The 14,152-nt window shown below is 43.0% G+C and overlaps 1 protein-coding gene across 2 annotated transcripts in view; it reads left to right on the top strand.

Annotated features, from left to right (window-relative positions):
- Positions 1 to 4,886, top strand: part of AMD1 (adenosylmethionine decarboxylase 1) — a 33,926-nt gene extending 29,040 nt beyond the window's left edge. For both annotated transcript variants that reach the window (XM_074990739.1, XM_074990740.1), the window contains exons 7-9: positions 1,820 to 1,912; positions 2,000 to 2,155; positions 2,775 to 4,886. In XM_074990739.1, coding sequence (XP_074846840.1) covers positions 1,820 to 1,912; positions 2,000 to 2,155; positions 2,775 to 2,912 — 387 coding nt within the window. In that variant the 3' untranslated portion in view covers positions 2,913 to 4,886. The remainder of the gene's footprint in view (positions 1 to 1,819; positions 1,913 to 1,999; positions 2,156 to 2,774) is intronic.
- Positions 4,887 to 14,152: the final 9,266 nt, after the last annotated feature.

The following is a 14,152-nucleotide window of genomic DNA, read 5'->3' as shown; positions in this document are numbered from 1 at the left end:
AGCTTACACAGGTTGGGAACTCTAGAGACAACTAGCTTTTCAGTAGGGCATCTTCTTTTCTAGGTCTTGTCTATACAAGAGGCTTTTCCTGACAAAACCAGGCTTTTGCCAGGGGAAGAAACACGCGGTGTCTACACAGCATATTGTCAGCAGCATTATGCCTCTCCCTGTTCAGGTATAATGCCTCTTTCTATTGACATTGTTCTGTAGACAGAACAGGTGTGTAGAAGCCCTGGAGCTGTTTTTGTTGACACAGGTCACTGAGTAGCCCTGTTTGCAGAGCTTCTGGTCAGCCATTCTATTGAGAAGGGGGCCAGGCAGTCTGACCGCTCCATCAGCAGAGCAGATTGCATCTACGCATAAAAGCAGATCGAAAGAACGATCTGTTGACAAGTGTTTTTGCAGCCTTTTCAACAGAGGCTTTTTGGTGTAGATGTAGTCCTAGTTTCCTTATTTTACTGAAAGCATTGTAGCATCTGTTAGCCATAACTGTGTGCTTTTGGTGATGGAAAGCTTCCTGCTGGTCTGAAAACATGCTAAGTTTGGTATTCCTTAGGAAAAGGACATGGGTATAAGTGTCTGTGCTGTGCAGCTTTTAGCAACAAGGCTGTGTAGACAGTTCTGTTGCTAAAAGTTGGTGCATGTGAATGATTTTGTTGACAAAATACTTTCTCAATAAGCAGGTTTTGCTTGCTCAGGAGAGCACTCCTGTAATAGTAAAACCTTATTCCTGGGGAGGAGCAGCAAGGGGGGAGAGAACTTCATTTCCCAGAACAAGTGCAAGATGTAGACAACCAGAAACTGAAACAATGTGCAGTGGAAGAGCTGGAGACTAGCAGAAAAAAGTGACCAAATCAGTAACTTAGTTTTAATTGAACTATATGACTATCAGTCTAAAATGCAAGAAAAAATCCTCCCTGGAAGGAGGATTTTTAAATTGTCATGGGTTTAAGGGGAAGGTTAGGGAAGTTCCCCCTTCTAATAAGTTTAGCTACCTCCTTCCCAAAATGTTCAACTTGGGTAAGAAAAGATTGAGTCACTGCTTCTCAGTGAAGCATGTGTATGACTCCAACAATATTGAATTTCTTTCCTCTTAATGTGTTTTGGCTTTTAAGTGTGACTATACCATGAACATACTGTTTGAGATCTGTACTCTGAGGTGGTGTCTACACTCAATTTTTAAGTAACAGACTTCAAAGCTGAGCATCTACACACACCTTACTTCGAAGTTAAACTTCAAAGTAGGGCACTACTTCATTCCTGGGAATGGAGTAAGGACTTCAAAGTATGGGAAAAGGTATGTAGACAATCTGCAGGCTACTTCAAAGTTAGTTCACTGAGGGTGCATCTACATTAGGAAGTAGGACCCTATTTTAAGAGCATGACTAAGGAAGAATGTTCAGGCTTCAAAGCAATCCAGACACTTTTCATTACTCACTTTGGCAGCAGTGGACCTATTAAAATCCATTTCATATGTTGCTGTCATAGCTGCTGTTGTCACTTACAACCTCATCTTTAAATTGCTTCTTGGTGAAACATGCAGTTAGTACGAAGATAGTAAGAAATACGTTAAGATTTGAGGGAAAAGAACCAGGCCACTTTGACTTATTTGGCAAGCTTTCTTACAGGGTTAGGGCTCTATACAAAGCAAATGTGTATAATGGACCTCTGAAATTTCTTTCCTTGTCCAAGCAAATATTCTGACATCCCTTTTAAGTGTGGTATCTTAAATTGGAGTTCACTCTGACTTTGGGATGGCAAAATGAAGAAGCTTATTGGTATAAAGTGTGAGCTATGTAATTTTACTTCTGCATTTCAGGTGAGTGGAATTCGTGACCTGATACCAGGTTCTGTCATTGATGCTACAATGTTCAATCCTTGTGGGTATTCAATGAATGGGATGAAATCGGATGTAAGTTTCATACTTTGCTTGCTATTGTTGACATTAACACCCATTGATAGGTTTCTAACTGATTCTAATGTGTTTTGCCTTCCTCAGGGAACTTATTGGACTATTCACATCACTCCAGAACCAGAGTTTTCTTATGTTAGTTTTGAAACAAACATTGGTCAGACATCTTATGATGAGCTGATCAGAAAGGTTGTAGATGTTTTCAAGCCAGGAAAATTTGTTACCACCCTTTTTGTTAATCAGGTAAGTTTCCCTTCATTAACTGGAAACTCAGGTATTTTTAGACATTTAATTTGGATTTGTTTGCTTTAAAATTATTCCCTTCCCCCTTAGTTTTCTATAGCTTCCGTTAATTTGAGCAGTAGCTGCTTGGGCTAAGGAGAAGCAGTCTTCAAAGTCTAAACTTTGTAATTTTGGTGTATACCAAACAACTTAGAAGTCAGTCTGTCTGGACTTCAAGCAAAGGCTCTCTAAAATATCCTTAAATTCTCAAGTTATTGCTAAGATACAGGAAGAATAATCAAATCTTAGAATTTTCTCATGTCACTTTTAGATAGCCATCATATGTATATACCTAAACAAGGACTTTTGGTTCTTGGTCACAACTGGCAGTTGCAGAAGCACTGCTTTCCTTATCTGGTTAGCTAACCTGTATGTGCTGCAGAAGCCATATTGAAAGACCCAGGGAACTGGATAGGAAGCTGAATTTTCTTGATTGCAGTGTTCCTACAGCATTCAGAGATTCATGTTGATAATTGCAGCCCCCCAAGAACTTTCCACAAACTTATAAGCTTGTTTAATCTTTAGCTGCTAATCTTGATGAATAAGAAGCTTTGAAAATGTAAATTTCTTTTGTTTCTAGAGTTCTAAATGTCGCACAGTGTTTTCTTCTGCCCAGAAGATTGAAGGATTTAAACGTGTTGATCGCCAGATTGCTCAGTTCAATGATTACAATTTTGTGTTTACCAGTTTTGCCAAGCAGCGACAGCATCATAGTTGATTAAGAAAAATGAAGAAAAAACGCAAAAAGAAATCCCTTATAGAAGGTGGTGGCTGCTTTCTAGTTAATGATTCAGGGGGCCATGCTTTTCAGTACCACCTTGTAGTTAGGGAAAGCCCTAGATGTAATCATAGTATAATCATTTTGAATTGTATGCATTATTGTATCAAGGAGTTAGATATCTTGCATGAATGCTCTCTTCTGTGTTTACGAATTCTGTGCCACTCTTGCTGTGAAATTGAAGTGCATGTAGAGAAATGCTACTGTATGAGACTTTACAGCACCTGTAAAAACATCTCAGTTAGGATTTCACACAGTACAGCTTTTCTCCAGGTATCACCAAAAATTCCCCACAGACAAGGCTTTCGTCCTCACTAGACATTGGCTTCAGCCTTCTCATCTGGGACAATTCATTGTTAAATTGCTGCCAGATTTTTATCTATTGTAATTTCAATCTCTAGATCATTTACTACAACTTAGTGTGTTGTCTAATGAAATTGATATCTAATTCACACTTCAATGGTTGAATTAAGGTTCTTGCACTTGAGTGGTTTTGCAAACCTGAGATAAAGACTGTTACATATAGGGTTTTTATACTCAGATTTAGTCCTTTAAATTGAGGGAATTTTGTTCAGAAAGATGAGTAATATGCTGGAGCACTGTGGGATACTGCACTAGCCTTTCACTTCTAGAGTCTTGGGTTCAAATACTCACAGGTTAAATTGGTCTCCTCATTTACTGCCCAAGTTGATATTTGTTGATATCCAAAAACCACCATGTTTCTACAGAAGGGTAGTCTACATTCAAAGGAGGCCCAGGAAATAACTTGTCAGGATACAGATGCTTTGGCATAGTTAAACTGGTACTTTGCGAAGCTGTTGCCCTGTCATTGCTTACAATTTTTCACTTTGTAATCTGCTCAAGCTGTGTGTTTCAAACATGTAACTTACTAGAGTTGGTCTGCTCAAATTCATTGGCAGTTGAAGCAAGCAAAAAGTGGAATTCCATGCATAAATGTTCACTTGCATTTCCAATTTCAAGAGAATATGCTACAAACTGTAGATGTCTTTTGTTTTGTCATTCCAAACAAAATCATACCTTTTATCTTGTGATGGAAAGTCCTGTGTTGTGCATGTGACTAATGCTGTATTCAACAGTGTTGTGACCTCACCTGCTTTCCTCCTAACTAATGTGGGTAGTTCCTTTTACCATGACTTGATGGCATTAAGTGAATGACAGCATAAGAACAAGAACAGCCTGGGACATTTGGATATGGTGTAGTAGAATGCTATTCTTAGAGCATGAGTTAAAGTATGTAATTTGGTCACAATGTCTACTGAGTAATAGGCTTTCAAGAGTTGGGATATTTTCAGCTATGTTTGCAAATACTGTGGGATTTCAGCAGATGTGAGACCAAGTAATTGCAAATTTGAGACTTCTTGTCCTCACAATATTGCTTTTACTTTCTGGATTGACACATGGTTTTTGTTCCTTCCGTATTTATAAAGGAAGCACCTTTTTAGTGTTTCTAAACTAAAATCTGCTTGGTTGGAAATCAAGTGGTTGGAACATCTATTTTGACTTATTTTAACAATATTGTTGATTGAAGACTTCATTGAAGAAGTTATTTGCCAATGTTAACAATTTGCTTCTGTGGATGGCACCTAGTGGTTTTGGTGCTTGAGGACCAATATTTTAAGTAGGTTTTTTTGAACGTTGTCCCAAATGACTTGACGGTGTGTTGGCTTGAGGTCCTATAATATAAATAGATCCCTTTCTGAGTAAAGTTGAAAAAACACATTTATATAACCAAGCCTTGGCTAGAAAATGAAAGCTGTTGAATGGATTGATATATCTTGGGTGATCAGGAGAGGGGGAAGTATGGTTTTATAATTTCTCTATGGTGTTAGACTTGGATAACAAAGTGTATTGTACCACAAAACCTAATGCTTCAATAAAATTTGCTTAATAAAATGTCTAGTGGTGATCCATGTTACTAATGGCATTTTATGCTATTTTGTACAGCTTAGCTGAAATATGAATAAGACTAATATATTCATTAGCTTGAATTTGCTTCTGTGCTCTGACTCTCAGGGATATGCATTGTATATGTCAAACAGAATAAATATTTGTATCCAGTAAACCAAAACAAATCAAATTAGATGTTTAGCAGGAAAAAAGTACATGGCTAATCTAGAAAGTATTTTGAAAGAATACGTTTAACCTTTGTGAAAGCAGCGGTCTACCCTATTATCCATTCCATGTAATGCCTGATAGCATCAGGAAGTTCAACCCATGAAATACACCAGTTCAAATTCAGTCTGTTTTTGCAGGTTTGTCTAACCCCCTAAATTCATGATAGTATGCTCATCATACTTACCTTCAGACTGACTGTGCAGACAACTGGCTAGACTTTAAATCTAATGTGCTATCTCTTGAATTAATGTAGACAAACATCTCTTCTGGACAATCCTAAGGAGCAGGAACTGAATATGTAGTTAATAGCTGATTCTGTTGATCCCTTCTCTTTGCTGTCTGTAGAGGCCTTTATTCTATGTAGTAGTTCTTTTGGTTAGTATTTATTGCAGAGTCTGTAAGGTCCATAATCTGTCTAGCCACTGGAGTTGGGGTGATCTAGTCAGATGTAAAGCTGGAGAAACACCCCCTCAACTAGAAGTACTCATTTACATGCTCTGACTGGTATGCCTAGCTGAAAAGGAAGCCAGCCTAAAGGAACACCCCCCCGACCTGCCTCTATCAGGATTTGTCCAAGCCCCTCAAAAAAATAAACAGACTAAAATATGGCTGCTAACAAACAGGATTTATTCAACAGTTCAAACAAGTGTTGTGGTGTCCTAGTTATATTTTTAAGTGCCATAAAGGTGGTGCATGACTGATTCAGGTGGATTCTCTCCACCAGGACAGGACCCAGGCAAGGAAGTAGAGGATTGTGAACCCAGTACTCTTTCTTGCAACTTCTGATTCTCATAGAAATGGCTCTTTTCTCACCTGGATCCAATCAGCTGTCAGTTCTGTTCATGATGGTTGACCCAGTCCCATCCCTGTGCTGTTGTAGGTGTGTGTGGCAGCTGGTGGCTCACCCCTTTTCCCTGCTGGGTTCCCAGCTGCAGTAATAGTCCTGTCATGGAGGCAGGGGACTAGACTAGATTTCTGAAGGTCCCTTCCCAGTCCTGTGATCATATAGACAGGGCCCACTGGAGAGGGAAGATAGTCTTTCATCTGCCTGTGGAAAAGTTTGTCACTGAGTGACCAGAAATGCACAGTCTTAAAAGTGGAAACACTGCAAGAGCTACTCCATCAGTAGGTATGTTTGCTTAAAGGACTTTATCAAAATCAAGACCTTGACTAATTACAGTACAGTGAGGTATCCACTGAGCACATTTGCAAGATCTGACTGTTCACAAGTGGCTTGTGGATTTATACATTGAAAATGCAAGTGAGACTCCATCAGATTATGGCCAGCTAAAGCTCTAGGAGACAGGAGGCCTATAAAAGTGAAGATTTTGTTGCAGTATTTCCTTCAAACTGTTCCTGTAAGAGGAAGGTATGCTCACTCATCAGAGGAAAGAGGGTTAGAACTTAATTATGCACCCACTGAATGCTGAAGTCATGTTGCCAATGATTGTGTGGTACACATGATTGGGCTTCAGGAGTTGCTGAGCACATACTCACATGACCAGTCCCATGGAAATCAGTGAGTGAGGAGACAAGTCCATGTTCCAGAATGGGACTGTAATTCAGTGCTAAAGTAGTTTAAAAGCAACCCTTTAATAGCTATACTGTCCATCTGAAAAATGATGGATTGTTAGCAAGATTGTGAGCAACATTTACTTGAAAGTGCTTCTCACTGTTAAGAGCATAATTACAGACTTTTAGGCAGAACATGATTTTTACTGAACATCACACTATAATAAGACCTAATTTGGCCTCTTATTTGCATGCTGGGGATGACTGACAGGTTATTTAGTGTGTATACAATAAGGTGTCAGAGTACATGAGGGTTCTGTTCCACATACCCTCATGTAAACCTGGATTTTGTGCAAGTTGGGGGCCTGGCTTTTTCCTGGGCAGAACACATGCTGCAGCAGGGGAAGCAGCAGAAAGGTAAGTCCTGGGGTGGGGGCAGTTGGGCAGGGTTAAGCCTGGCAGTGGGTGGGGGCTGTGGGAGGCAGGCGCAGGTGAGTTAAACCTGGGGTGGGTTAGGGCTGCAGTGGGGTAAGCAGTGGAGTTGAGCACAGTGGTGAGTTGGGATGGGGTGGGCAGGAAGCTGAGCCAGAGCTGGGGCCAGGGGCAGCTTGCACTGGAGCTGCAGGGGCAGGTACCTTATGATCTGGCAGGGGTCACACCAGAGCCACACAGGGCAGGGGGAGGGGCAGGAGGATGAGCTGGCAGGGGGTGCACTGGAGCTGCATGTGGTGGTTTAAACAGGGGTAGGGGGGTGGATGCATGAGAGCAGGGCTGCATACTCAAGAGTGTGTGTACTGAGACCTTACTTTACTCTTTTATACAATAGTTTGTTGGATGCTATACTAAACACTTGGGAACTGTTCTTCAGTGTCCCCTTGAAGTGTTCTTTTGTATGTGTCAGGTTGTTCCAGCACACTGGATAGCAGCTTTTTCCATGCACCATAGCAGTCTCACAGCATTCACACCTAAATTTATTGTGCATGCACTCTACTCCTCCTTTGTTCTTATTTGTGGCTGCAGTTGAAAATCCCTTAAACAGCACTTAACCAAGACTAGTTCTGTCTACTAAAGAAAACCTTCCTCAAGTTTAGTTCCAGTTGCTGACTCCCTGCTACAGTGAATAGTTTAATTGTGAAGAATTTTTGTCCCCCTACCTCACTGTTCAGGACTTTCAAACAATTCACCATGCTCTGCCCCTAAACTCCCTTAACTACAATGCTAGGAACCCCTGGATGGAAGAAATGCAACATGTGTTGCAAACTGCTACCTGTCATTTTGTCCTGTGTCTACTGCCTGGTGGAAACATCCCAAAACATGCTCTCATTGAAGCAACCTCAGTGACAGTCAGGTATGAAAGGAAACTCAAAATAATCCTCACAGGGGTCTCCCACCTCAGCAGACATATGAGGGATATGTATACAATACTGGCCAAAACCTTGATTCCCCCCGCTCCCCCGCAAACAAATCTGACAGGAAGCAGGCTAGTAGGTCTTTAGTTAGAGACATTCTCAGGAAATCACTATCTGGGATGCTGACCTTCCTGAGACAGAGCAAAGGGGATACTTCTACTCTGCCAGTAAGGGCCTCTGCCAGCACCAGAGTTGAAACTGTCTTCCCTAAAGCACTGACTACTATGGCATGGAACTCTGCACCAGCAAAAATGCCAACTGATGGTATCAGCACCAACTCACCATTCGGGTCCAGGAGCCCGGCCCGGCCCAGCACAGCAGAGACTGGCAGAGCAGAGGCTGGGGGGTGGGAGGACAGTTTGGGGACAAGTGGGAGGGAGGGTTAAAACATGGTGGCAGGTTGGGTCTACAGTGGGGGAGGTGTGGTTAGGCTGCAGTGGTTAAGGTGCACTGGGCCAAGAGGGGGGTTTAAGTTTTGGCAGTTCCAGTGCATAGGACCAACAGGTGGGACTAATTTTCAGCAGTTCAGGTGTACAGGGCCAGCAGAGGGTTTAAGTTGCTGTGGTTTGGGTGAGCAGGGCCAGTAGGTGGGTTTAATGTTGCGGTGGTTCGGGTGCATGGGGCTGGTGGGGGGTTTATGTTGCAGTGGATCAGGGCTGGGGTTTAAGTTTCAGTGGTTCCAGTGCACAGGAGCTGGTGGGGGGAGGGGTGTTAAGTTGCAGCAGTTTGGGGTCTGTGGGGTTGGGGAGGGGTCAAGCTGTGGCCGATTGGAGCCCTGGGGAAGGGGGTAAGGCTCGTATTAGCCAGGGAAGTTCACTCATTGAGTGAACTAGGGGAGGTGTGTGGAGTGCAGATGATTAAGGTCTCTGTGGAATTCTAGCATCTCTATACCACAGGTGCAAATCATAATGTCATCAATGTATCACAAGTAGAGGAGGAGTAATAGGGAACAAGAGCTGAGGAATTGTTGTTCCAGGTCAGCCATAAATATTAGCATGTATTTTCAGGAATCCGTATTTAGAAATCCTTCCCCATTGTTACCTTTGGCACCTTTTCTAGCTAGAAGCAGGGAAAAACAGGTAAATCATCTAATGTCAAGCAACAGGGGTAGTATAAAAAGTCAGAATGCCAGTCAGCCATGGCTGCCCACCGAGGAGATATCAAGTGCTGAGTGGAACTGCTCACCTTGGCTACGTCTACACGTGCAGCCAACATCGAAATAGTCTATTTCGATGAATAACGTCTACACGTCCTCCAGGGCCGGCAACGTCGATGTCCAACTTCGACGTTGCTCAGCCCAACATCGAAATAGGCGCAGTGAGGGAACGTCTACACGTCAAAGTAGCACACATCAAAATAGGGATGCCAGGCACAGCTGCAGACAGGGTCACAGGGTGGACTCAACAGCAAGCCGCTCCCTTAAAGGGCCCCTCCCAGACACAGTTGCACTAAACAACACAAGATACACAGAGCTGACAACTGGTTGCAGACCCTGTGCCTGCAGCATAGATCCCCAGCTGCCGCAGAAGCAGCCAGAAGCCCTGGGCTAAGGGCTGCTGCCCACGGTGACCATAGAGCCCCGCAGGGGCTGGAGAGAGAGCATCTCTCAACCCCCCAGCTGATGGCCGCCATGGAGGACCCAGCAATTTTGACGTTGCGGGACGCGGATCGTCTACACGGTCCCTACTTTGACGTTGAACGTCGAAGTAGGGCGCTATTCCTATCTCCTCATGAGGATAGCGACTTCGACGTCTCGCCGCCTAACGTCGAAGTTGGTGCCGCTACTTCGAAGTAGCGTGCACGTGTAGACGCAGCTCTTGAAGGGTAGACCTAGGACCATGCTAACAGTTGGGAGGTTTTTAATCTGCACATGAGAACAGGCTATCCTGTGTTGTCTGGTCCTTTTCTATATATCCTCCCACAATGACGGGGAAGAGCTACAAGAGCAAGAACAGAGCATCCATCAACCTGTGCCAGAAAGTGCTGTCATGTGCTGAGTCATCTAGACATGAATCTGGTGCTAATCCTCTTATGGTGATGCCATTGGCCATAGCTGAAATATTGAAGGGAACCAACATCTTTTCTCCTACTCAGCCTACCAAAGCCTTGGGTTAGGGTTTCAAGCCCTACTCTGTTATAACCAGTGCATCTTTTATATGGGACCTCTGTTTAGTTGAATATGGGACTCCTGAATGCTTTTAATACCAACCTTGCTATACTAAGTGTACATTTTATCTTAACTGTTGTCTTTTCATCTTTTTGGTTTTCAGACTTATCATTTTGTAAGTTTTCTTTGGGGAACAAATGCCCCATTGAAATGTGGGATGGGGAAATGTGCCTGAGACTAGTCCTGTGGCTAAGTTAAAATCCAGTAGGTTGTGTCTCTTCCTCAGCTTTACCATGCATAAAAGGAAGATAATGGCATTACCCCTGTGTTAAGGAGTGCAGTAGTCTGAATATTAATATTTGCAAAGCATGTTGAAGATTAATGGCTTTATCTGGCAATCCTAACTCGGGCAGACCTGAATCTGAAGTTGCTATTGATTCTGCCTAAAGTGTCAAGATTTGGCCCAAAACAATTATTAAAATTATGAAATACCAGTAGTTAAGCATAATTAAAAGGCTAGTTTATTGCTGCAAAATGAGTCACAAGATCACTGAATTAAAATGGTCTGTTTGTATACTGACTTTAAAAGCTAGTTTAAAATGTGCCTCAAATTATTTTATCTAGATCTCTAAATCAAGCACTACTTTATTCATGTATCTCCTTCTAGTGGCAGAAAATGAAATAAGGCCCTCAAATGCACTGTTATTTCTTATCACTTACTGATTAAAAAAAAAAAAAAACTACCCCAGAAACAGTTGGAAAACCCACATGCATTCAGGTCTCTACAAACAACCACAGAGTTAGAATTCATGTAGTTTGTAATCTGCCTCCTTCTTCTGGATAAAAGACAGACAAACATTTGAATCCTTTCTGCATTTGGGGCTGCTCCTCTCTGTGAAGCTACTTATTCGTTCACTTAATGGTAGTTTTTCTGGATAACTGCTCTAAACTCATTGATCACAGGCTACAGCTGGTAAATCTCTTGCCTCTGGCAGCCATTAACTACATTTTCAGCCTATGAAAATGAAGCACTCTGGCTATAACCCCCAGGCAAGCTTGGCTCCCATAGCAGCTTCCATATTAGTCCAGCTCACAAGCAGGTATTTTAAGAAGCTATTTTTTTTTTCAGATTTCTTAAAGAGTGTTAAATTTTTTCAGTTTAATTTTACTTGGGCTTCCCATTAATTTTACTACCAAGTGTATTTTTTCTTCATCCCTATGAAGTCAACATTCACTGTGCTTTAACAAAAAAGGGCTATAGTCAATTTGGTTTCCAATAACATTTTATTATTTTCAAACTTTAAGCAATTGATTTAGTTGTGCCAAAACAGCATAATTCCAATTTCTTTTTCTCTCTTCAGTATGTTTTTTGAGAAGCAACTGTATTTCAGGTTCTTCCTATTTTTCTGGCTCATCTTGATACAGTCTTTCAACATTGTCAGTTATGTCAATCTTGAGGACAATGCTTGTTTTAGTGCTGCCTTTTTTTTGTTTGGTTTTATGAGAAGCAACCCTATTCGACACATCCTGTTTTCCTGACACAGCCAAACTCCTATGTTGCTTTAATTTATAAGAGGGAGCTGTATACCAAATATAGTAGTCTTAGCTCTGACTGAGTCTTGATCAAACAGAAAAACTCAAATATATAAGAGAATATCTGTGCCTGGAAAAAAAAAATACTAGGTTTGAAAAGTATAAATGAAGACTAGCTTCCTCACACAGCTATTTTTGTGACAATCTTAGCATCTATTATGTTGTCCAACCTAATAATTTCAAATAATGATTTGTAAGCAACGTCTGAAGGAGCTCTCTCCTCACAGCTAGGGCTGAGAACTGGCATGGGGTAGGAGAAAGTTTTCAAGACCAAACTATTTAAATGAACACACCTCCTCTGTTTAGGCTACACAGAGATCCCTGTTCCCCAAATGATCACTTTTGGCTATAGTTAGGTTACAAATCACTACTACTGAATGTAGGGGTAATGAAATGTTGTCTTTATTGTATGAGTAAAGGGTGGCAAAATTTTACACAGCTTTTCCTAATTTAGGGGGTCAGTCAATGCTTAACTTGTGTCAGGGCTTGGTGGGGCTGACCCCTGACACATCTAGGTTTGACAGTTCAGGACATCTGGGCCAGTAAATTTGAGCACTTGTTTTTATTACAAATTAAGCACTGGTCATCCACAATTGAACTGCACTACCTAAGCAAGAGCTCTAGATGGTAGGTCCCTGTGAAGAGAGAGAGATGGATTTTGCTTGATGTTGTGGGCTTGGCCTAAGGCAATAGCTATACTGCATGTTTTTTTTTTTTTTATGATGCTTTTTCAATATCCTAAATAAAGCTGAAAGAAATTGTATTCATACAGCCAGATTATTCACATTTACAACCCCAGCACTGCAAAAGGAACATTCATATAAGATGACAATTGCTGTGCTTGGTTCTCATACATTTTCAACCTCTTGATTTTTGCACATCAATATGAACCCCCCTCCTCCTCCCCCCCCCCCCCGCAAGACTAAAGGGTATTTTCTGGAGGGGGAAGGGAAAAGGGCAAGTGAAGACAAGCCCTAAGAGTACAAGGGACTGTTTGACCTGCTCCTCTCCTATTGAAAGATATAGCTGATTGGGTTCCATGCACAGTTAAGTGACCACTAGAGCTAACTCACTGATAATTAGGTCTAAGCCCTTAAACCCCTTGCAGGACCCTGTTTCTGTGGAAGATGCTGCTGGCCTATCCTGCATTCTCTGTGAGGCTCTTACAAGGAGAGGTAAAATCCATGAGAGCTGCTGGAACTGCAAGAAACTGACTTACAGAAGTCACAGGCTTGTGGCAGTAGGTGACAACAAAGGCCATCAGTGAAAGAAAGATGGAGTGAATGGTAACATGACATACATCATGAACAAGCAGATGACAGGGGTGAGCAGTTAGGGAACAAACAAGTTATTGTCTCACCTCCTACCCCTTCACATCATTTAGATCGCCCCAGCCTGCAGCCTTGAATATCATGAAAATTTGAATTCAACCTCATTTGTGGTCCAAGCCAATCTTTGTGCTGTTTCCTGGGATGAAAGCAGTAGGAATTCAGCCTGATCATAAGCATATCATGAAGGCCTGGAAATACTAGACACAGGAGATGCCATGGCAGGTGCCTGCGCTGCCTGTGAGAAGTTCGGTAACAGCAGTGTACAAAATTACAAGGAGGTGGCAGAGGTAGTGCTCCATGGGAGATTTGTGCAGTTAGCTTCAAGTTGTGTGATTTATTTTTAAATGCAATTTACATCTAATAAACGGTTATGAAAAATATTTTTCAGTTTTTTTACTGGGGTGCCAGAGCCCACATCTGCATATTCAACCCCTCCTCCCCATTTCAATTCCTCGGGCAAACGCAACTGGCAAACAGATGAAGTGAGTGGTGAGCAGCTGGAGGAACAATCAAGCTACCTTCTCCCCTCCAACGCCCGTTTCACACCCTTTGCAGAAGCAAGGGGCAGAGGGAGGAGGTCACGCCGAGTTCTTGAGAGCCGTGGCCGTGGAGCGAGCTGACTAGGGACACACAGCTCGGTAGCAGGGAGCCTGCAGACGCATCCCTCGTCCCCGCACCACACCATGCTGAGGTCGGTGACGTCGGCGTCGGCCTTGGGATGCAGCCCCCAGCCTGGGGCCTCCCCGTCACCCCCGTTCATCTCAGGCCCAGGCTAGCTGTGTCCCTACTGCCGACAAGGCCCCAGGGCCGCGTGGCTCTGACATCCACCCAACCCCGCCTCCTCCGTCACAGCCCGCGGTCCTTCTTCCTCACCTGTCCTGCCGCGCCGGCCCCTCACTGCCTCTCCCCCACGCGCCCACCGAGCTCGGGACCGCGTGAGGCTGCGGCCGCTCTAACAACCGTCTGTAATCTGTCCGAGGTGGGTGACGGGATCGCGGACAGCCCAGAGCCGGAAATAACCGCCCCCCTTACCCGCACGCGCGCGGCCCGTTCCGGGTCCTAGAGAGGGGCTGGGTCGGGACTAGCGATCGC

Source organism: Carettochelys insculpta, chromosome 3 (assembly GCF_033958435.1).
Source record: "Carettochelys insculpta isolate YL-2023 chromosome 3, ASM3395843v1, whole genome shotgun sequence".
Lineage (NCBI taxonomy): Eukaryota > Metazoa > Chordata > Testudines > Carettochelyidae > Carettochelys > Carettochelys insculpta.
The sequence above is the reverse complement of the archived record's forward strand: the minus strand, read 5'-3'. Positions and strand labels throughout refer to the sequence as shown.